Below are 21,324 nucleotides of genomic sequence, written 5' to 3'. Positions count from 1 at the left end.
AAATAAGTTTTTAAAATTAGATTTTTACATTTCTAAAAATTAATTTATAAAATTATTAATTATCTTCAGAAATAAACTTTAAAAAAGGATCTTTAAGTGATTAGATGATTCGCGGACACCCGTCCGTTTGGGAAACTTTTTCAACACATATTCCTTCTTTGTTGACAAAAAATAAAACATATATTCCTTATTTTAAAATAATAATTTTTATAGTAATATTTTTCTCAATTTAATTTTTTAAAATTAAAATAATAAAAATTCTTAAATAATGAAAAGTAACCGTAAGGAAATAAATACACAGGAATACTAAAAATTTACTCGTCCTGCTAGCAAAGAAAACTTACAAAAACTAGATATGTCACATTACTTAGGTTACAAAAGTGAGCTTGAAAAGATAAGTTAATCAAGTGTTTATTTAATATTAAATATTATAAATTTATCATAATTTAAAAAATTAAAAGGGTTTATTCTGGTGAAACTACATAGAAAAGTTTACTAAAATAAATTAAAAATACAAATTTTCGCAAACCATTCTAAATGTTTAGTAGCTACGTAATTGTTAATTACCATGGAGCTAGTATTTGAGAATTGGAAGATTTTACGAAGTACTCACTCCAATTAAGCATTGCCTCTTTGGGACGTTTTGTAAGCGTAGCCTGTGCTCAGTTTCAAGGCCACTCCTCAGCAACAACAAACGTTGTCTTTAGTTATACTATACACGATCACAATTGCATTGAATCATCAAGTGCATCACGTTGTGTTGATCTCTTTTTTCTGTGCCTAAATTGAAATTGTACTGTTGATATGCCTCCAGCACCAACTAAATTCCAATAATTGATTCGTAATGTGATAGCTCCTCAACCTCAAGGGCTTCAGGAAACCTAATGTTTTGCTCATTAGATCCCAAGTTGGATTGAGATCAAAGATATTTCACCAAACTTTTAATGTGAGATGTTTTTGGCAGATGCAATTTCAAAAATCACATTAGTAAATATGAAATCAATAATATCTGATTATTTAAATGAGAGTAAAGGTACAACAGAGTTATGAATGGTAATTGCATGAGTTTTTAAATTCTCTTACAAAGACATCATTTGAAACTCCTTTCATTTGATATAAAATTTGTTAGTTAAAATTTTTGAGTATTCTAAAAACCATTTTTTTATTATCTAAATATATATAATATAGTAATATAGAATTATTTTATCCAAACATAAAATCAAAGTTCAGACTTGCTTATGCATCCCCTCCTTCATCTACAAATTTGCTTCAACACTGTACGGGTATGATTAAATTAAATTAAAATATTAAATAAATAATTTTAATGTATTATATAATATTTTTAATTTTAATAAATTTAAAATAAATTAAATATTATAATCCTTAATAATAAATAATAAAATGTATTAAATAAAATTATAAAATATATATATATATATATAACTTAAAAGAATATAAAGTTTAAAATAAATATAAAATACAGAAAAGTACTTAACTAATAAAATAATTAAATAATCTATAAATTATCCAACTCATATGCACACTAAATCTTTAGTCTTTAGGTATATAAAAAGCTAACACTAAATCTTAAAAAAAACTATTCAATAAATAGGTGAATTGAAATTTTCATATTTTGATGTTTGAAAACACACCCATTTAAAATGAAATCATTTTTCAATGGAAAATTATTTTGTATTTTTTAAATAAACTAATAATTTATTAAAAAGAAAAAAAATATGTTTATGAACAATTATATTAAGTGTGTTTAGATATCAGTTAATATTACATGTACTAGCATTTTGTATTCATTAACTTCTTAGCTGCTTAAAAAAAATATGCATGCCCACAACAAATAGAGAAAGAAAGAAAAGGAAAGAAGATTTAAATCTCTTCCTTATTTAAATTTAAATGTTTAATCTGAAAGGTGAAAGTGCTGAGATTTAATTATATAAATAATATTATTTATTATATTTTATATTTTAAAAAAATATCTCTAAAAATTAATTATTTTAAAATTAATATTTTTTTATAATTTTTTAAAAATTTCTTATTTTAAAATTAACATATTTAAGAAAATAAAATAAAATTCTAATGGTAAAAGAATACGAAAGAGTACAATTTTTTTTTTCAAAACAAAAAAACTCAAAAAATTAACATAAAATTTTGAAAAGTTTTGAAAAATTCTTTAACCTTTTCTCTTTTAATTAAGTAATTTTTAAATAAAGATTAAATTACATTAATCTCTTCCTTTTTCTCTTAAATATGACATCAAAACATAACCTAAAAGAATTCACCAAAAAAAAGTAAATAAAAATAATATAATTTTAGTATCTTAGAAAGATGATCTTTTGTTACTTTTTTTTTACTAGGGCATCAACACTCTCCATGATTGTTATAATGAATCAATTTGTAAATTAAGTTGATGAATTTCAGCATAACAAGTTGAATGTATAATCCCCTGATTCTAAGCTAGTTGAAAGCCAAAGTACAAACCAACTAGTTTTAAACTATGCCAAAAATGTAAGTCAATGAAGATGCCTCCCATTATCAAAAATAAAATTGGTTTTGTTAATGCAAGAATTCTTAATTTGGTTTCTAAAGAAATCATTGGAAGTATCATATATTATGATTCAGCTCAATTCATTTGGAACGACCTCAAGAATCAATATCAACAACAAAACAGTTCAAGAATCAATCACCAATATTTTTCAAAAAATAAAAATAACATATGCCCTTATTTTTTGAGAAAATCTTCTATTTAAATTTTTTAAAATTTTGATAAATTATATTTATTTATTTATTATAAAAATTTATTTGCAAGCTTATCCAAACACTGAAAAGGTTAATCAATTAATTTTTAACTTTCAAGTAATTTTTGTATTAAATTTATGAGACACCCTTAAATTGGATATTTAGGAAGAAAAATGTTGTCTAAAAGGTGGAGAGATTGAAAGTGGGATGATAGTTGACTGGTGTCTAACAAATTAATAATTGGCGTTAGATTGTGACTCCCATTATTCGCGTATCTATCTATCCTTAGCTGCACCCTCCCCTCTTCACGCAATGCCACCTTTTTGTTTTATTCAATACAGACACCACACTTTTAACTTTTTTCTTACAATTTCTATGAATTTTTGTTATTATATGTCTAGTACATGTTTGGCTCAATTTATTTTACAAATAAATTATATTTTTATTATTTTTTAAAAGAAAACAATTTTTTCAAACTTATTTTGATTTGTGTAATCTTGATACAATTTATTTATTTTTAACAATATATTAACATGCGAAATGCGGTGGACACTGAAATGCATTATTATTCTCTTATGCTATAAATCTAAATGTTTAATAATTATTCCCTAATCATTATTTGTTTAAAAATTTAATGTTTGATAATTACTCAACAATTTTTGCTTAAAAATAAAATAAATAAATTTTAAAAACTTAATTGCACTATTAATCTCTCTTATTTTAATTCTTCATGTTTAGTTTCTATAATCTTCTCAGTCATTAATATTAGATTTCTCATATCAAATTTAGTCTAATAATTTCACACATTCTTAAAAGAATAAATATATAAAATACTTAAATAAAAAATAATTTTCAAAGTACTGATCTTTTGTTTTAATTTTTTTACTTATGTATTTATATATTTTTATTTATTAAATTAAACAAATATATTATGTTTGACAAAATTTGAAGGATATTTGTAAAATTCCTGTAAATTATAATTAATATAAAATTAACTAAAAATGAAAAAAAAACTTATCATTTTAAAGATGATGCATCATAAATATTTGCTAGTATTTTTTCGTTTTATTTATTAAAGAATTTTAAAAGAACTTTAAAGAAAAAAAAATATCCATGAGTATATGCATATAAATATTTAAATTATTTAATTAATAATTATAATTTTTTTTATAAAGAGCCTGTAACCTAACACATCAGACTTACATAATCTAAGTATTTTTTAAAAATATTCAATTAAAAAGTCAAATTTTAAGTCATTCTGAAAAAATCTAAACATACCTATCAATCTGGAAATATATTTATAACATTAATTAATAGATTTTATTATAAAAAAATTTTAAATTTACTATCAAACACTATTTCATACTTTGAAAAAGTTAAATAAACTGATATTAAATAAATAAAAATAAAAGATTTAATTTAAAAAGTACGTCACACTGAACCTCATTACATCTAATCTAATGTAACCGATTTGTGAACCCTAATTGCAATCACTAATTGAGAAATGCTTTTCCCGAAAAGAACAACTCTCCCAACCTGGGTGGAGGAAATAATATTAAAAAATAAAAAATAAAAAGGAATGGAATAAGAACGAGCAGAAAGACATAGCAACAACATAAAAACCTAGGTGAAGCCGTGAAGGAAAGCTTTGTACCGCAACTGAGGTTGTTCCTCTGACATATCTGTATCAGTGTCATCGCCTTAAGAAACAGGACAATGGCAACAAAAGCTTTGGCCTTCACCGTCACTCTCAACGACCTTACCAACAATCGCTTCGCCTCTAAGTCGCCCCACACTGCCCCAAAACTCTCCGTTTTTACTGTCAGATGCTCTGCGGGTAATTTTTCTATGCGCTTTGCCAATACCTTTCAAAATGCTTTCTTTTCTTATGGACCAATCTTCTACTGCATTTTCTGAAATGAAACCTATAATTGTTTTATCTCTTTTCTGTAAATGGGCTTTAGTATTGGGTATTATTATCCCTAGTTCAAACAAATTGACGCAGTTTTATTGCATGTAACATAGGTAATGGACAAAGGCCTTGGAAAAATTCAGATGCCAGACTTGTGCTAGAAGATGGTTCTATTTGGAAAGCAAAATCGTTTGGTGCTACGGGAACACAAGTTGGTGAAGTTGTGTTTAATACATCATTAACTGGGTAAGCCAAATTATGAAACTTGGGATGTGTTTATTTTTTATGGCTTGCTTTGAAACCTAATTTAGTGGCTGTTTACTTTGTTTTGTGTGTGGTCTCAGGTATCAAGAAATTTTGACAGATCCTAGCTATGCTGGCCAGTTTGTGCTGATGACAAATCCGCATATTGGGAACACTGGCATAAATTTTGGTTAGTCTTTGTATATTAATTCCTGCGAGTGTTGAATTCTTGTTAAAAACTACGTTTTTGTTCACTGCCTGCCAGATGATGAGGAATCAAGAGAATGTTTCCTTGCTGGTTTAGTAATTAGAAGTTTGAGTATCAGGTTCTGTTCTTATGCTCTGAAAATTTTCCATTAATTGAGCTTTTCTTTGTCTACTTGCTCTTTATGACTCTTTGCAATGAATATTTTTCAGTACCTCTAATTGGAGATGTGCAAAAGCTCTGGGTGATTACTTAGCTGAGAGGAATATTATGGGAATTTGTGAGTAATTTATGTAGAAAGTTTCTTTCTTTTGGACAAGAATGTTATTCACTGCATCTGCATAACTTCAGTTGGTGCTTTTGGTTTTGATGGTACTTTGTGATGCAACAGATGATGTTGACACCCGTGCCATCACACGCAGATTGCGGCAGGATGGCAGCCTTATTGGTGTCTTGAGCTCTGACAATTCCAAAACAGATGAGGAACTAGTTCAGATGTCTAAGTCGTGGGACATTGTTGGTAAGGATATGAGCCTTTGAGGTTATGTATATGTGAATGCTTTATAAATGGAATTACATGGTTGCTGTTTCATTTTGCAGGTGTTGATCTAATAAGTGGGGTATCATGCAAATCCCCACATGAATGGGTTGATAAATCAAAGCAAGAATGGGAGTTTAGTTCCTATAAAGTTCCTGGAGAGACTTTCCATGTAAGTTATGCAGTATGCTGTTTGTAGCAACTCTTCGTTTTTTTTTACTACTGTACTGCTTCTTAAGTTATGCTACATGCTGATGAATGAAATTGCAGGTAGTCGCCTATGATTTTGGAATCAAGCATAATATACTGAAGCGCCTAGCATCATACGGCTGCAAAATCACTGTTGTGCCATCTACGTGGCCAGCATTAGAAACTTTAAAGATGAAACCAGATGGAGTCCTTTTCAGCAATGGCCCTGGAGATCCATCTGCTGTTCCTTATGCTGTTGAAACAGTAAAGAATATTATTGGAAAGGTGCCTGTTTTTGGAATTTGTATGGGCCATCAATTGCTAGGCCAGGCTTTAGGAGGTAAAACCTTCAAGATGAAATTTGGTCACCATGGAGGAAATCATCCTGTTCGTAACCTTCGTACTGGACATGTTGAAATTAGTGCTCAGGTTTGTGAACAAAAGGATTATTTTCTGTAACTTTTTATTTATTAGTGTTCCACCATAATTTCACTTAAATCCACTTGAATGTAATGAGTGTGCCGGGAGAGACAAACAGAATATTTGTTTTAGACCTATAATTTTTTGCCTTCTGGGAAGGTTTGAAACTTGGCCCCATGACTTAAGAAAATTAAGCCACAACTGCTTATAATAGTGGCTGATGTTGGGGGTTAAAAAAAACTATGCAAATGGTAGAAGTTTGGTTTGATGTCTCTGTAATATCAACCCATGGGCATTATTAGTCTTGTAAGGCTGTACAAATCAGCATGACAAACTCCACATATAGCAGCAAACATGTTGAACTGAAAAATATTATATGCAAGTCCTATTCCTGTTTTGTTGAGTCAATCATGTCTTTGAAACAAATTAAAGAAATCACTTGAGATGGCTTCCATGTTCTGTATTTTTTTAAAAAGTTTTCATGTATTTTATCTTATCAAGAAAAATGTTTGTGTTATGTAAGTCTTTAGTTGTTTTATTCTTGGCCTTGTGTCATCATAAATTAATATATAAATTGGCAGAATCACAACTATGCTGTTGACCCTGCCACACTGCCGAAAGGAGTGGAGGTTACTCATATCAATCTTAATGATCGAAGTTGTGCTGGTCTTTCTTTCCCTGCTCAAAATCTTATGTCTCTTCAATACCACCCTGAAGCATCCCCTGGGCCTCATGATTCTGACTATGGTGAGAGACTTGAAACTTGCACAGTTTAGCATGAGAAGTGGTTAGATTGAGGTGCAGAACTGAGTTATCCAGGATGTGTTTATTGCAATTAACTTGCCTATTTTCATTTATTGACATGGCTTAAATTTGGATATGATCAACAAATATCTAAAATGATTGTTGATAATGCAGCTTTTAGGGAGTTTATAGAGCTAATGAAGCAAGGAAAAAGCAGAGCAGCGAGGGAGAGTCTACACCAACTATCAGCGGCACATGCTTTGGAAGCGTAGTGGTTGGAGCAAGCTGCTTCCCCCGGGCAAAAAGAATAAAGCATTTGCTAAAATATTAAGTTGTTATTAGTCTCTTTCTATGATTTTGTAGGTGAATTTACTAAGTTTTCCTGGGGATCATTAAGATGATCTCATTTCCATTTTCTTTACAAGGCCAAGCATGGCCATGAGATTGTCATAAAACCTCAGTGAGGATTAGTGTACTCATCGAAGTCAGCACCAAATTTTGCTTACTGGCTCACTAATTTTATGGGTAATAATAAAATAGCTAACAATTGCCTTTACAATACCAAGTCAAGAAATTGAAAAAAAGTATTAACAACATAATTTTATCATAATTTCTGTTATAACTCATGATAGTCAACAGAAATTTTATTTATCCATTGTTTGATAGCAAGACTGAAAAAGACTAGTCTAAACACGTCTATAAAAAAAAAGTATTGCGCCCAATTCGTTAATGATTTTGTAAAAAAAAAATTGGCTTCCAAGAAATTAACGGCAGCAAAGGAAATAATTCTCATATAATCTTAAATACGGTAAAAAATTCCACCTACTGCTTTATGTATCGATTCGTCGGGAGAGTTAAGTGTGCGAACGGAAAACTGAATCTGGATCAATGTGATTCTACAAACTCAATTATCTGTAAAAGTGTTTGAATTAATGCAAATTATTTAAATGACAACTCCTAAAAAGTAATTTTGTTTTTTGGATTTACATCTCAGGCAGCTATTTTATTTCTCTTCAAAATTATTCTCGACTTTCCTCCGTGGTTCACTCTGCTGCTAAGCAGTTTATTATACAATTAATTAGTCAATTTCAGTTTTATAAGGGATTAAGTAAAACATGAACAAAATATAAGAGGAATGATATATCATCTAAGCATTGAAAACTAGCATTGATTGAATGGATAGATAGATAGTTACAGATAATGGAAAGAGGAGCAATTAGCAATTGGAACAAAAAGAACTAAGCCCTTTCCCCTCTAATACGCCTAGCGAGCTGAATGTCTTTTGGCATAATGGTGACCCTCTTCGCATGAATGGCGCACAAGTTTGTATCCTCAAACAACCCTACCAAGTACGCTTCCGCAGCCTCCTGAAGAGCCGAAACGGCGCTGCTCTGGAACCTCAGATCGGTCTTGAAGTCTTGAGCGATCTCACGAACCAGACGCTGAAATGGAAGCTTCCGAATCAGAAGCTCCGTGCTCTTCTGGTACTTCCTAATCTCTCTCAGAGCCACCGTCCCTGGCCTGAACCTATGAGGCTTCTTCACCCCGCCGGTGGCCGGAGCCGACTTACGCGCCGCCTTGGTAGCCAGCTGCTTCCTTGGGGCTTTGCCGCCGGTTGACTTGCGAGCTGTTTGCTTTGTACGAGCCATTGATAAGATCTTTCAACTCTGTGTATCGGTAATGATAATTGCGAATGAGAGTGTAGTAAAGATGCAGTGAAATGGGGGATTTATAGTATCGAGGGATTTGGGTTTGGGTGGAAATTGAAATTTGGAAGAGATTAGTTTCGTTGCTGTGGCGCGGGAGGGATTTGCGCTTTGAGTTTTTGATTCAAGCGATCCGTGTGCGCTCAATCTGACGGTCACGATTGCGTTCTAAATACACCACACGGATTGGTCCCTTCTTTCACTTTTTCCACAGTACACGCCACCCCACATCTAATCTTGTTTGAAAATAATTTATTGCTACAGTCTTGTATTAAGGTATTAAATCATTAATGTTGATATATTTTTTATATTTTTAGTATTAATTAAATAATAATATCAATATGTTTAAACTTAAAAGTGTTTAGTAAATAAATTACAGCTTTTTAAAGGTATTTTCGTTGTATATTTCAATTTTAAACTGAACCTAAAGAATGAGACTTATTATCATGAATCGGGAACTAAGATTACAAGTAAATCAATCTAAGTATACGTAATTTGCATCGTGGAAACAATAAGTGTGCATGTAGTTTATTTTTTTAAAATAATTAATTTTCAATATACTTCTAAATTTATAAAACAATAAGTAATTATTTCTATAAACTAATTAATTACAAAATAGGTAGATAAATTAGGATACAAGAATTAAATGAAGATAAAATACGATATATTATTGTTTTATTTTATATTTGATGTATAAAATAATAAATAAATAAAATTTAACTAAAAAAAAGATGGAATAAATTTTTTATATTTTGGTAATTAAACAAATATTTAAAAATATGATAAAATAAAATGTTATTATCCTCTAAGGGATAAATAAATTTTTAGTCCTTATACAATACTATTTTTTTAATTTAATTTCTATATAAAAAATATTTTTAATTTTACCTATATCATTATAGTATGTTATAATAATATTAACTCTTTTAAACACAACTTAGGGAACATAATCAGAATTTTATATATTTAGAATAATAATGATATGATAAGAAATATTACTTCCGATCATTTTTATAAGAAACAAAACAATAAATTTTCAAGATCAAAGAAAGTAATTAAGTCATATATGTTTTTCATAAATATAAATTTTATTCTAAAAATATCCATGATATTAAATATTATAGTTAGTAATTTGTATAATTAATGATACTAATAAAAGAAGAGTATAAAAATTTTTAACAATTAATGTTTATTAAATTTATTATTTGTTTCTTATAATAAATACTAAAATATATTTTATTTTGTTTCTTATAAAAAGAATTTCTTTAGTGAGTAGTGATTTTGCTGTTTTGATAAAACTCCATCCTCCCTTTTGTCTTTCTTAAGAATTAATATTTTAGGCTCTTTGGCATCATAGGTTTGTAATATAGTAGTTGGTTGCTTTTTGAGCTCTTAAACCTTGTTTACTAAAAAAATTTAAAAATTTTTGTATAGAAATTATGATACAAAATTATTTTATATATAAGGACTAATAATTTAAAAAAAAATTATATAAGGATTAAATAACAATTTAAACTAGATATCTTATATAATTGCTTGTTAAGTAGAGGAAAAAATTAATATTATTACTATGTATTGTAATATTAAGTATAAAAATTAAAAATAAAATTTATATAAATATTGATATATATATATATATATATCATTTTTTTATTCATATAGACTAAACTAGAAAAGAGTATTGTATTTCATTTATTCTCGTTTTTTATAAAATCGATTAATATGCCCTAAGATTTGAATATCCCAAAGAAGGACACAGCAACCCTACAGCCCGAGAAAAGCGACATACGGATCACTTTGAATGTGGTGCCATACCATCTACATCTATCAATTTATACTGATTTAAGAATGAATCAGAACAAAATAAAAGTAGTGAGAAGTTAACATTTTCATTTTGCAGTACGAACAGAAAGTATGAGGATTATTTGAGTTTTTACTAATTCAAGTGTTAAAAAGACCATTGTCCTCAACACTGATTCAATTGAAATAAAAATAAACCGCAATCTAGTTTTTTTGTTTTTTTTTACACATTTTTACATATTAAATAAAAGATTTTAAATGCAATAAAGTGTCAATTTATATGATAATTTTATAAAATAAACGTAAATTTTGTTCATATAAATAAGTATTTATAAAATTATTCTAATATTTTGTTTATTTTATTTATTTAATTATCATTTATCTTATTTGTACATAAATAAAATTTTGTAAAATTGTTTTATTAATTTCATATAAATTTACTTTCTATTTACATTTCTAAATTATATTTTATTTTTATTTACTATATACTGTTAAAATTAATAAATTTATAATCATTAGACACAAATCAACTGATAAAATGTTATTTTAACTTAATTTATAGTTTTAAATTTTAATTTTAATAAATACAATTATGTTAAATACTAAAAAAAATAGCTATTACCTAAAACAAAAAATATATATTCATATTTATTATTTAATCTCTAAACTTACATAATTGATTTTTGTTACAATATTATTATAACTATTAACTATTATAAAACATATGAATTTTTAATTTGACACACTTCCAAAATTTATTCCTTCCAATTTCAGTCTCCATCCAGTTTGTCATCAATAATAATCAATACATTCTATTTCATTTTCCAATTCGCACACACGCACCTACCAACGTAAGAAATTATTCTTTTGTATTATGAAATAAATTTTGTTAACTTTAACCCTTAAAATTAAGTTTAAACATTCATAAATAAAATTATTTTATAAAAAATATATATAATTATTATATTAAAATTATAAAAGTATAATAAAAATTTATCTTTTTAATAAAATTTTATTATTATTAATTATTTATTCTCAACCTTAACGGCCGAGGTTAATAAAACTTTTATGAAATTACCAAACCAAAAAACATAACCCGTAACTCTGCAAAATCATACACATTAACAAATCATGATTAAACTTAAGCGTTGTAGAATGAAGATTAGTCCTTACAACTTGTGAGCGTCACCATGCCAATAGCACACAGTTTATCGGGCTGGTGAATCGTTGATAAACTCAATTTGATAATTTATGAGCGCTACTGACAATATTATAAAAATTATCGATACATATAGCTATAGACATTCTCATCAATGTTCCAAAGGCAAAAACAAAAAAAAAATGTAAACTCTGAAAAGGGGGTAAAAAGGAAATAAAATAAGCATCACAATCACTCCTTTGCTACAAACAGCCTACTTACTAAGACATGGATGAATTACAAGGCAAAAAAGGCCTCTTAACAACTCTGTGCCCGCCACATCCAGAGGGCCGCATGATTCAAGAAGCTCGGAACATACCCTCCCACGTCTTATCCATGGCAACATAGTTCCCATGACATGACACAGACACCAAAAAGCAACCACAGAAAAAAATATAACTCACCATTAAAGTTTTTATTTTTTAGGACTTAGAAGCACTTCCTGTGGACAATGGATGGACCAGACTCATCATATTCACCCTTGGATATCCACATCTGCAAAACCAAAACATGTTTTAGAGTTCAATTTAATTGGCATAATTGGGGAACGGCCTATTTGAAATAAAACAATCACCTGTTGGAAGGTGCTGAGGGATGCAAGGATTGATCCTCCAATCCAGACACTGTACTTTCTCTCCGGTGGAGCCACAACCTTAATCTTCATACTACTAGGAGCAAGTGCAGTAATCTCCTTGCTCATACGGTCAGCAATACCAGGGAACATAGTTGAGCCACCACTAAGAACAATGTTACCGTACAGATCCTTTCTAATATCCACATCACACTTCATGATAGAGTTGTAGGTGGTCTCATGAATTCCAGCAGCTTCCATTCCAATCATAGAAGGCTGGAAAAGAACTTCAGGGCAACGGAATCTCTCAGCTCCAATTGTGATAACTTGTCCATCTGGAAGCTCATAGTTTTTCTCAACTGAAGAACTGCTTTTTGCAGTCTCAAGTTCTTGCTCATAATCCAAGGCAACATATGCAAGCTTTTCCTTCATGTCACGAACGATTTCCCGCTCAGCTGAGGTGGTGAACATGTACCCTCTCTCTGTGAGGATCTTCATCAAAGAGTCAGTTAGATCACGGCCAGCAAGATCCAAACGAAGGATAGCATGAGGAAGTGCATAGCCCTCATAGATTGGCACAGTGTGACTCACACCATCACCAGAGTCCAAAACAATACCTGTTTCAGAAAGAATTTGACTCACGGATAGAACATTGTGAATATAAAAGTATGAATTAAGACAGACAGACAGAAATACAAACCAGTTGTACGACCACTTGCATACAGGGAAAGGACAGCCTGGATGGCCACATACATAGCAGGCACATTGAAGGTCTCAAACATGATTTGGGTCATTTTTTCTCTGTTGGCCTTTGGGTTGAGTGGAGCCTCAGTTAGAAGCACTGGGTGCTCCTCAGGAGCAACACGCAATTCATTGTAAAATGTGTGATGCCAGATCTTTTCCATGTCATCCCAGTTACTGACTATACCATGCTCAATTGGGTACTTCAGAGTAAGAATACCTCTTTTTGATTGAGCTTCATCGCCTACATAGGCATCCTTTTGACCCATCCCAACCATAACGCCAGTATGACGAGGTCGGCCAACAATGCTGGGAAACACAGCCCTGGGAGCATCGTCACCAGCAAATCCTGCCTGTACACAGATTACATAAATAAATCTTGAAGTAATGAAACCAATGCTAATAGATGCACATAGACATGACAATACAAAGAAAGTGGAAAGTACTAACCTTCACCATTCCAGTTCCATTGTCACAAACAAGAGGCTGAATATCCTCAGCATCGGCCATCTTTTACCGAACTACAGTATGTACAAAACGGATTGTCAGAACCAACAATTTTGATTTGGCAACTTACAGAACCCAACCACTCATAGCTATACACTTTGAAGATTAGATTTACTTCAAACTCGATCATTTTCTATAAGAGATAGAGAAAGTTCATTGTACACAACACGCATGAAATTGATGGGAAGAAAGCAGCGAAATGCTCAATTGAGTACTTCAGAGCAACAAATATACAAAGCATTTGAGTAACTTGTAATATCAAGCTTCTCAATTAGTCTCAGAGTAAAACCTTAAATTTTATCGGACTCAGTATATCCTATGCTGCCAAATACCAAATGATGTTCTATACAGAAAGATCGATGATTAAAAAAACAAAAAAAGAAGGAAAAGCTAAAGATTCCCACATAAAAACCAGATCAGACCATAAAGGCGGCCAACAAATCAACAAAACCACGATCATCTTTAATGCAAACACCAGAATATGGAACCGATCGCCATCCGCATTAAAATAAATAAATAAAAATATTGTTAAAAAAGATGCAAGATCTCGGGTCAAAAAGATCAAAACCAACCAGATAGAGTGTTATGCTATACGCATCACGAAAACCACAGATCGCCATAATCTACTTCATTTCACTAATATAGATCGAGTAAGATTAATATAAATTATGAATATAAAACATTTAGATATGATTTTGGCGAGGTAGGTAGCAGTCCCACACATATTTAAATAATAAAAAAAGGATTATTGCTGTACAAATCTAAGGATAAAAATTGGAGTGTGTAAAAAGCAGTGAAACAAACGGCAAAAGGAAACATACTTTGCGGCAAAGGTATAATGCGAGGGAAATGAACTTAATGAAGAAAGGGAAATGAATACCTTGAATTAGAGATGGAGGACAAAAAAAGCCAAGGTCCGAGAAGAAGACGATGGCTTTGCAATCTCACACACACACACTCTCTCTCTCCACTGATGGAGGTTATGCAAACACGTTGTGACGATAAAGAAAGAGGAGAAGGGAAGGAGAGGGGTATATATATGCGGAGAGAGAGTGAGTGTAATGCATTTGAAATTGGAATGGGGTTGGGACCAAAATTGAAATTGAAATTGAATTGAAGGAGGGGAGAGAGAGCGAGAGAGGGAGAGAGAGAGAGTGAGGGAATCATTTCGTCCACGAGAAAAGATGGATAGGGTGACCTGTCTGACAGCCTTGCTTTCTTTTCTTTTTCAATTCCCACTTCTCCCATTATTCAAGGCCACTCGCTTTCTTATAAATTCTATCAATATTATTCATTTTTTATTTTAAAATAATTAAATTATTAAAATAAAATATTTTATCATATAAAAATTATATTAAATATTATAATTATTAAAATGAAATTCAAAAATTAAATATTTAATATAAAAATTACATAATATAATAAAAATAAATAATTTTATGACTATTTATATTTAAGATAGTTCGTAAAAGTAATGTTACTTTAGAATTATAACTATTTCTTTTTTATCTATAAAGATTGATTTTTATTTTTTTATTGAGTTTTTATCCTTTAATTACATTTAAATTTTACCGTTTCATTTTATTTTTTTATTTAATAGTATTTTAAGTTTTTTTAAGTCAACTTTTTAATATATTTGTTCTATCTTTTTTTTAATAGACCAACAAAAATACAAGAAAAAATTACATCCGAAGGATTGCAATACCAACTACATCAACTAACAAACAAATGAGACTTCACTTTTATTTTCTAACTTAATGAAACAGTTTTTCAGATAAAATTTTATATTTGTATGTATTTTATTATTAAAATATTTTTTATAAATTATCAATACCTAATAAATATTGTTAAGCCATTACTATTGATTGGAGCTCATTCATGTATCATTTTTCTTGTAAATTATTTTTATTATAAATTTATATTTACATTAAATATTAAAATATTTTTAAATTAGTCAAAATTTAAATATGGGATAAAATAAAAAATATATTTAAATGAATAAAATTAATGCATATATATATTTATACACACACAGACACTTGTTTTTATTAAATTTATAATAAAAATAAAATCACATTTTTATTTATGAAACAAAAATATTCTACAATAGTATTTTTATTGAATAAGTATATAATTAATAGCATATATAGAAATAATTGAATATTAAAAATAAGATAATTTTTTCTTAAATTGTCTCACAAAATCAATAAAGAAAGGTAATTATTTATTTAAAATAAGCTGAATCAAATATGTAATTTACTTAAATATGTAGCTTTGGAATTTTTTTATACTATTAAATGATAGAACATAAGTTTAATTTGTGTAGATTTCTAAAGAAAAACTTCTTTCATAAAGTTAAAAATAATTTATTCTTTTTTTAAATTTTTTATTTAACATCTCTAACATTTAAGAAAATAAACTATTTTTAACTTATAAATTAAATTATTTAATTTTTTTATTAATTTTTCTCTTACAAATACTTTTTGAATTTTGTTTTACCAAAAGTAAATTATAGTGTAAAAAAACACAATTAAGGAGTAATGTATATTTTCTTTTCTTCAATAAAATCATAACCTATACAATAAAGTTTTAGCTAAAAATAATTGAAGATGAAGCGAAGAAGTTAGCAGTAAAAGAGATAAAATTTAATTTTGTAATTGAGCTTCATTCAAAATTTTTTAATTGTGCTTAACCTAATTATGTCCATTGTGTAAAATATTAATAAGGTTTAAAATTTAAACTTTAAATCGTATATATTATAAAATTGGTTAAGAAGACCTAATTAATTTAAACAGAACTAAATAACTTATTTTATCACTACTAATCAAGCATTGTCATTCAAGGCAAAAAAAAAAAAAAAAAAAAAAAAAACTCACCCAAATCTATTCGTAAGAGTCATAGAGTCGAGGCGAATTGTTCCAGACGTCTCTTTACTTAATTTAGCGCCTAAACCATTCAAAATATTTGAGCAATTCATATTTATTTTATTTGCTTTTTCAATATAATTCTGTTTTCACTCACGAATAAGATCATGTTTGTTTTAGTTTAAATGCTAGGAGTAAATGCATGCCTTTCCAAGGTCTCTCATAAAGTTTATAAAAATAATAATAATTTTTCAAACAAAAATTACACTCGTTTGTGTTAGCTGTGGGAAACTATTATTTGACTAATTAATTATTGTTACAATTATATAAATAATTTTTTTTGTTATTTTAAGATATTAAGTGGAAAATATTTAAGATGATACATTTTGTTTGAATTATATGAATTTTTATTCTAAAATTACAAGAAAAGTTATAATGTTGTTCGTAATAATTAGTTTTATATTTATAATACTTAATTGCTCGGGTTAAGATATAGAATAAAATTAACTAAAAATAATCAAATAACTTTTACTTATGAGTTTTAAAATTTTATTTATAATAAAACAAATTTTGTTTGACATTGATAATTTTGTAAGACATACTTTTTGTTAGATAAAAATAATTTACTTAAAAATCTTTTTATCACAAAATTCAATTTCATCTAAACTTACACCATGTTTTTCAAGAAAAATCCTTTTCTAAAAAATATAAAAAAACCTTTTTTGTTCACTACTTTTATATATTGTTTCTGAGTAAGCTATTTGTTTTACTTGAGAAACGGTAAAGCTCTCAGGGTAGATTTAATAAATACTTACGCGAATGTTAACTAGTTAAGTATTACAAATAACAAAAATTAATAAAAAATATATGAAGAGAATAAAAACATGTGCAAATTATTGTTGCACAGAAGATTTTTTAAAAAAATTGAAATAATTTTCTATCCTTTTTTTCATATGCTTTTATTGTTCACAACTCAATGAGTAAACATAAACATGCAAGCACTGATGAGATAAATTAAATTTAAAGGGCCTTCTTAGTGAACTCGTCAATGACAAAACAAGGTTACAAAAGTAAAGTTTAGATATTATTTGATGTCGCATGCAATATCTGTTTTATCCAACTAGTCCACATCTAAAGTTGATTTGGGTATATCACAGTGAAAATTCTTAAGTTGGAAAAAAAAAACTTCAAAACCTACATTTCTCCTCAATTTTTTTTATATCAAATATCTCATTGCTAACACAGAGCTTTCTAAGAACTACAAAGAGAGTGATTTCCTAAATCAAAAACATGTTTTTCATGAAGCCTATTCTTTCTCTCTCTATTTATTATTATTATTATTATTGTTGGAAAAATTATTATGAAAGGGTAAGGAGTACTTTAATAATTGAGATCATCACTTGTCAAAAACAAGTTGAATCTAGCAGATTTTTACACATTGAGCTGGAACATAATAATCAATCGGAGTAAGAGACAAACTTTACCACAATGGAATTGATCTAAGACTAAGAAGGAAATTTGATGAGATCCAATACCCAAAGAAAACAAGCCTTTCTTTGTTTGAAATGATTTCCTTATTTGGAGTGAAGAAGATATAGACCATATTATGGCCAACAATGGTTCCCTCCACATTTTTTTAAACCTTGTTTCTTATAAATAAATCATAGTGCTTAAGAAAAGATCTTTACAATCCCACTTGCAAATGTACAATATTTTATTTCGATCAAGTATATTAAGGAAACTAAACTAAAGAAGCATATATTTTGTACCGAGACAATAATTCAGTAAACATTTTATGAAATTTGAAGGATTTTGTATTATGTCCAATTTAGAGATTAGAAAAAAGGAAAATTTATATATATTTTTATTTTAGGTGAAAATAATGATATTTTGACCTATAAGTTTTAGATAAAAGAAATAAAAAATCTTATAATTAATTTAAGTGTGAAAGTTGAGTATAAAATGAAACTTCAAAAATCTGAGTAAAGAAGAAATGACGAAGGACTTAATCATTATAATTAAAAAAAAATAAGTTCACTCAAAAATATGATCGAGAAATTCAAATCCATCATTAATTATAGTAAATGGCTTTAAATGTAATTAAACCTCGTGAAATATAAGTAATATTGATGTATCTGCAATTTGAGATACTTTCCAATTTTATAAGATTTAAACTAGTAAATACAATACTGATATGTGATGCTATATTTTATTAATTCATACATTTTGAAAATGTATTAATTTTAAATTATTTAATATCTAACAAGAGGATGTGATGGAAACAACTCAGCTCTGCCTTACAAATTTGAATTCTCTGCGGTTTTGATACGAATTGCAACTTGAATTTAAATTTGTTTGAACATAAAACATTTGTTTAAATAAATTAAGTGAAAAAGTAATTTTTGTTCAAATAAAAAAATTGTTTAAATTAAAATTGTAAAAAAATTTAAAACTTTATATTTTTTCCCTTTAAACTACAAAAAATTGAATAACATTTAATATTTATCAATGACTACATAGTTGTCAAAGACTCTTGTATATATTATCTCATCAAGGGGTAAGATATTTCCAACTTAGTATAATTTTAAAAACTCTTACACTTGATCTGAGCATTTCATTTAATTTATATCTAACATGTTATAATTTATTTCTTCACTGATTATTAGATATAAGTTAAATAAAAGATTAAGATCGAGTATAAGAATTTTTAGACTTATAGTAGTGTGAGAAGATTCTTCCTCTCCCACCAAATATTCTAAATATATTATTTAGTGACCCACTCATGTTGAACATTAATGATGTATAACCATTTAAAATTAAATTACATTATTGAAAATAATAATAAAGATTATAAGGATGACAACTTTGAAAAATTGATTGAAAATTAACTCCAATATTACATTATTTAGGATTCTTAAGTCTTTGTGTTATGATAATTTTTACTTGATAAATCTTTCTTTTATAAAATATAATGGAACTATAATTGAAAAATTTCTGATTTGCATACTAAACATTGTAGCTTATATTACTCTTTATTTTTTTAAAGATATTATTTAAAAAAAAAAAGTCATCTGTATATGCATGACTAACAAAAAAAAAATGATTGAAATATTATGCACAAAGATTTTTCAAAATTTTCATAATTTAAAGAAATTTTTTATAATTTTTGTAATTTTTACTTGAGTAAAGATTTTTGTTTTTAAGTTTGCTTAAATGAATTTTTTTCCTTAAACAAATTTAAATTATAAACTCTACTTCGCACTAAAATTGCAAAAAATCTATATCCCACGCCTTACCCTTCAATATTCCTACTCGAAGGTACTAGTTCTAACGTGTTTTTTTTTTTTAATCTTCATTTCGTTCAATTTTTAAAGGAAAAGGAAAAAGAAAAAGAAAAGCCATAAATAGAAGAGAGACATTTTGATACCAATTTGATCCCAAATCAAATGAAATTCAACACAACTGGAAACACAATATATTTTAAGATACAATACCGTTACGCTTGCTGTCTCCATCATTAACATTTTCTTTTATTTTTCCCTGTCTTTTTTAAATAAAATTTAACAATAATGTGAATGCAGAATGGGTCACAAACCAGGCATTCCGGAATAAGCTTATGCAAATGATTAATCCGAATAAAGCTATTTTGTAATCTTCATAAAAGCTAGACCAATTTAACCCGCAATATTCAAGTTTTAGAAATGTAGCTTTTTGTGTGCAAATTGAGTCTTATATCGCTAAGTTACAAAAAGGTCACGTTAAAGAAAATGATCTTTTCTTATTTTTAATTAAAAGTTTACACGTGCTTACACATGTTAGCACCAGGCACGTTCTCCTCTTATAGCTCTGAGTAAGAGCCTCTAACTTTAATATAAATTTAATTAAATTATTTTTATATTAAAATTAATTTATAGACATTAATATTGTTAAAAGTTTATATATACAAATGTATTTTAATTTTTAAAAAAATATTTTTTTTATTTTTTTCTTGTAAATGCTTTTATCTAAACTGATTACTGAACTATATATACCATTGGAAGATAATTGCTTGGATTCGCGTCAAAAGTATGGAGTAGTATTTGGAATAGGGATGTGACATATTATTTGCCATAATCGATAGTCAAATGGATTTTATATTTAAATCTTTTATGGCATTCGGGTGTCTCTGTTTAAGAGAAGTTAGATTAGTTTCCTCAAATAATTAGTATTTATAAAAAAAATCAGCTTCTTAAAACATTATCAAAAATAATGTTAAAATTTTATTAAAAAATATTATAAGAGTATATCAATAATGATTTTTTTTTTTATAAAAAATTGTATTTAGTGTAACTAAAATTTATCTCTTAACCAGTATTATCCTTTTTTTTTTCAAAGTTTAATCGTAACTTTTTAATTAAAGAAGAAAGAAAGTGATTTTTTGCTGACCCCCCTATTTTCTTTTCTTACTAGAAGTAATATAGAAGAGATGAGCTGGGTGCTATTTATACGTTGAAGAGGCCAACAAAAATCTATTCCAAAATCTTATTGTATACGGCAAGATTATGGTTCCAAAACCTATATTTGATTGCCCCATTTGTCATATATATATATAACTGCTAATAGATAACTAATGTCAATACCCTAGTAAATGAAACACAAGTTATTCATAATGTTTTTAAGTTGTGAACAGATATTTGAAGGTACTGCATCGTGGATCTGATAATTAAAAAAAGAATAGAATCATAGTTATCAGTGTTAATAATGGGCATAATCATGCACTCAATATAATGTGAACATAAATCAATATATTAGTCGTTCCTCTGTAGGAGATGAAACAAGCAGTGAATTCCACGCTAAGATTTAATTATTACTGCAGGCTTGAGTATAACTCATCGCTTACATGGTAGCGTACATGTTAGGTGAAATTTATTGGCATATGACATTGGGCCATTGGGT

General features: G+C 28.0%; 3 protein-coding genes across 5 annotated transcripts; 1 reads left to right on the top strand and 2 right to left on the bottom strand.

Moving 5' to 3' along the window:
* The first annotated feature begins 4,234 nt into the window (after positions 1 to 4,234).
* Positions 4,235 to 7,562, top strand: LOC113869693 (carbamoyl-phosphate synthase small chain, chloroplastic). Of its 2 annotated transcripts, XM_027506147.1 has the most exons (10): positions 4,235 to 4,588; positions 4,777 to 4,909; positions 5,008 to 5,096; positions 5,172 to 5,232; positions 5,324 to 5,391; positions 5,503 to 5,631; positions 5,712 to 5,821; positions 5,920 to 6,267; positions 6,840 to 7,005; positions 7,177 to 7,562. In XM_027506147.1, the coding sequence occupies exons 1-10, from the start codon at positions 4,468 to 4,470 to the stop codon at positions 7,272 to 7,274; spliced, it is 1,323 nt and encodes a 440-aa protein (XP_027361948.1). In that variant the 5' UTR covers positions 4,235 to 4,467; the 3' UTR covers positions 7,275 to 7,562. The 2 variants fall into 2 exon arrangements, with proteins under 2 accessions (XP_027361948.1, XP_027361956.1); XM_027506155.1 differs by lacking the exon at positions 6,840 to 7,005 and having other exon boundaries at positions 4,298 to 4,588; positions 7,177 to 7,557.
* A 678-nt stretch (positions 7,563 to 8,240) lies between these two features.
* On the bottom strand, positions 8,241 to 8,775 carry LOC113864507 (histone H3.2). The gene has a single exon (XM_027498307.1). It carries the CDS (start codon positions 8,649 to 8,651, stop codon positions 8,241 to 8,243), a length of 411 nt encoding a protein of 136 aa, XP_027354108.1. The 5' UTR covers positions 8,652 to 8,775.
* A 2,993-nt stretch (positions 8,776 to 11,768) lies between these two features.
* LOC113853283 (actin-7) lies at positions 11,769 to 14,617 on the bottom strand. Of its 2 annotated transcripts, XM_027483838.1 has the most exons (5): positions 14,406 to 14,617; positions 13,469 to 13,539; positions 12,978 to 13,371; positions 12,281 to 12,894; positions 12,132 to 12,201 (listed from the first exon to the last, which is right to left on the bottom strand). In XM_027483838.1, the coding sequence occupies exons 2-5, from the start codon at positions 13,526 to 13,528 to the stop codon at positions 12,136 to 12,138; spliced, it is 1,134 nt and encodes a 377-aa protein (XP_027339639.1). In that variant the 5' UTR covers positions 13,529 to 13,539; positions 14,406 to 14,617; the 3' UTR covers positions 12,132 to 12,135. The 2 variants fall into 2 exon arrangements, with proteins under 2 accessions (XP_027339638.1, XP_027339639.1); XM_027483837.1 differs by having other exon boundaries at positions 11,769 to 12,894; positions 14,406 to 14,586.
* Between the last annotated feature and the right edge of the window lie 6,707 nt (positions 14,618 to 21,324).

The sequence above is a fragment of the Abrus precatorius genome, unplaced genomic scaffold (assembly GCF_003935025.1).
Source record: "Abrus precatorius isolate BTA unplaced genomic scaffold, Abrus_2018 Scaffold10, whole genome shotgun sequence".
NCBI classification, from domain to species: Eukaryota; Viridiplantae; Streptophyta; class Magnoliopsida; order Fabales; family Fabaceae; genus Abrus; species Abrus precatorius.
This window is presented reverse-complemented; position numbering and strand designations above follow the sequence as displayed.

Bases quoted from the DNA above. Each gene is read 5' to 3' on its own strand.
- LOC113869693 (XM_027506147.1), top strand. From the start codon at position 4,468: ATGGCAACAAAAGCTTTGGCCTTCACCGTCACTCTCAACGACCTTACC. The intron at 5,233-5,323 runs GTTCTGTTCTTA...AATATTTTTCAG, and splicing joins ATTAGAAGTTTGAGTATCAG to TACCTCTAATTGGAGATGTG. The intron at 7,006-7,176 runs GTGAGAGACTTG...TTGATAATGCAG, and splicing joins GCCTCATGATTCTGACTATG to CTTTTAGGGAGTTTATAGAG.
- LOC113864507 (XM_027498307.1), bottom strand. From the start codon at position 8,651: ATGGCTCGTACAAAGCAAACAGCTCGCAAGTCAACCGGCGGCAAAGCC.
- LOC113853283 (XM_027483837.1), bottom strand. From the start codon at position 13,528: ATGGCCGATGCTGAGGATATTCAGCCTCTTGTTTGTGACAATGGAACT. The intron at 13,372-13,468 runs GTTAGTACTTTC...ATCTGTGTACAG, and splicing joins ATGGAACTGGAATGGTGAAG to GCAGGATTTGCTGGTGACGA. The intron at 12,895-12,977 runs GTTTGTATTTCT...TTTCTGAAACAG, and splicing joins TGCAAGTGGTCGTACAACTG to GTATTGTTTTGGACTCTGGT.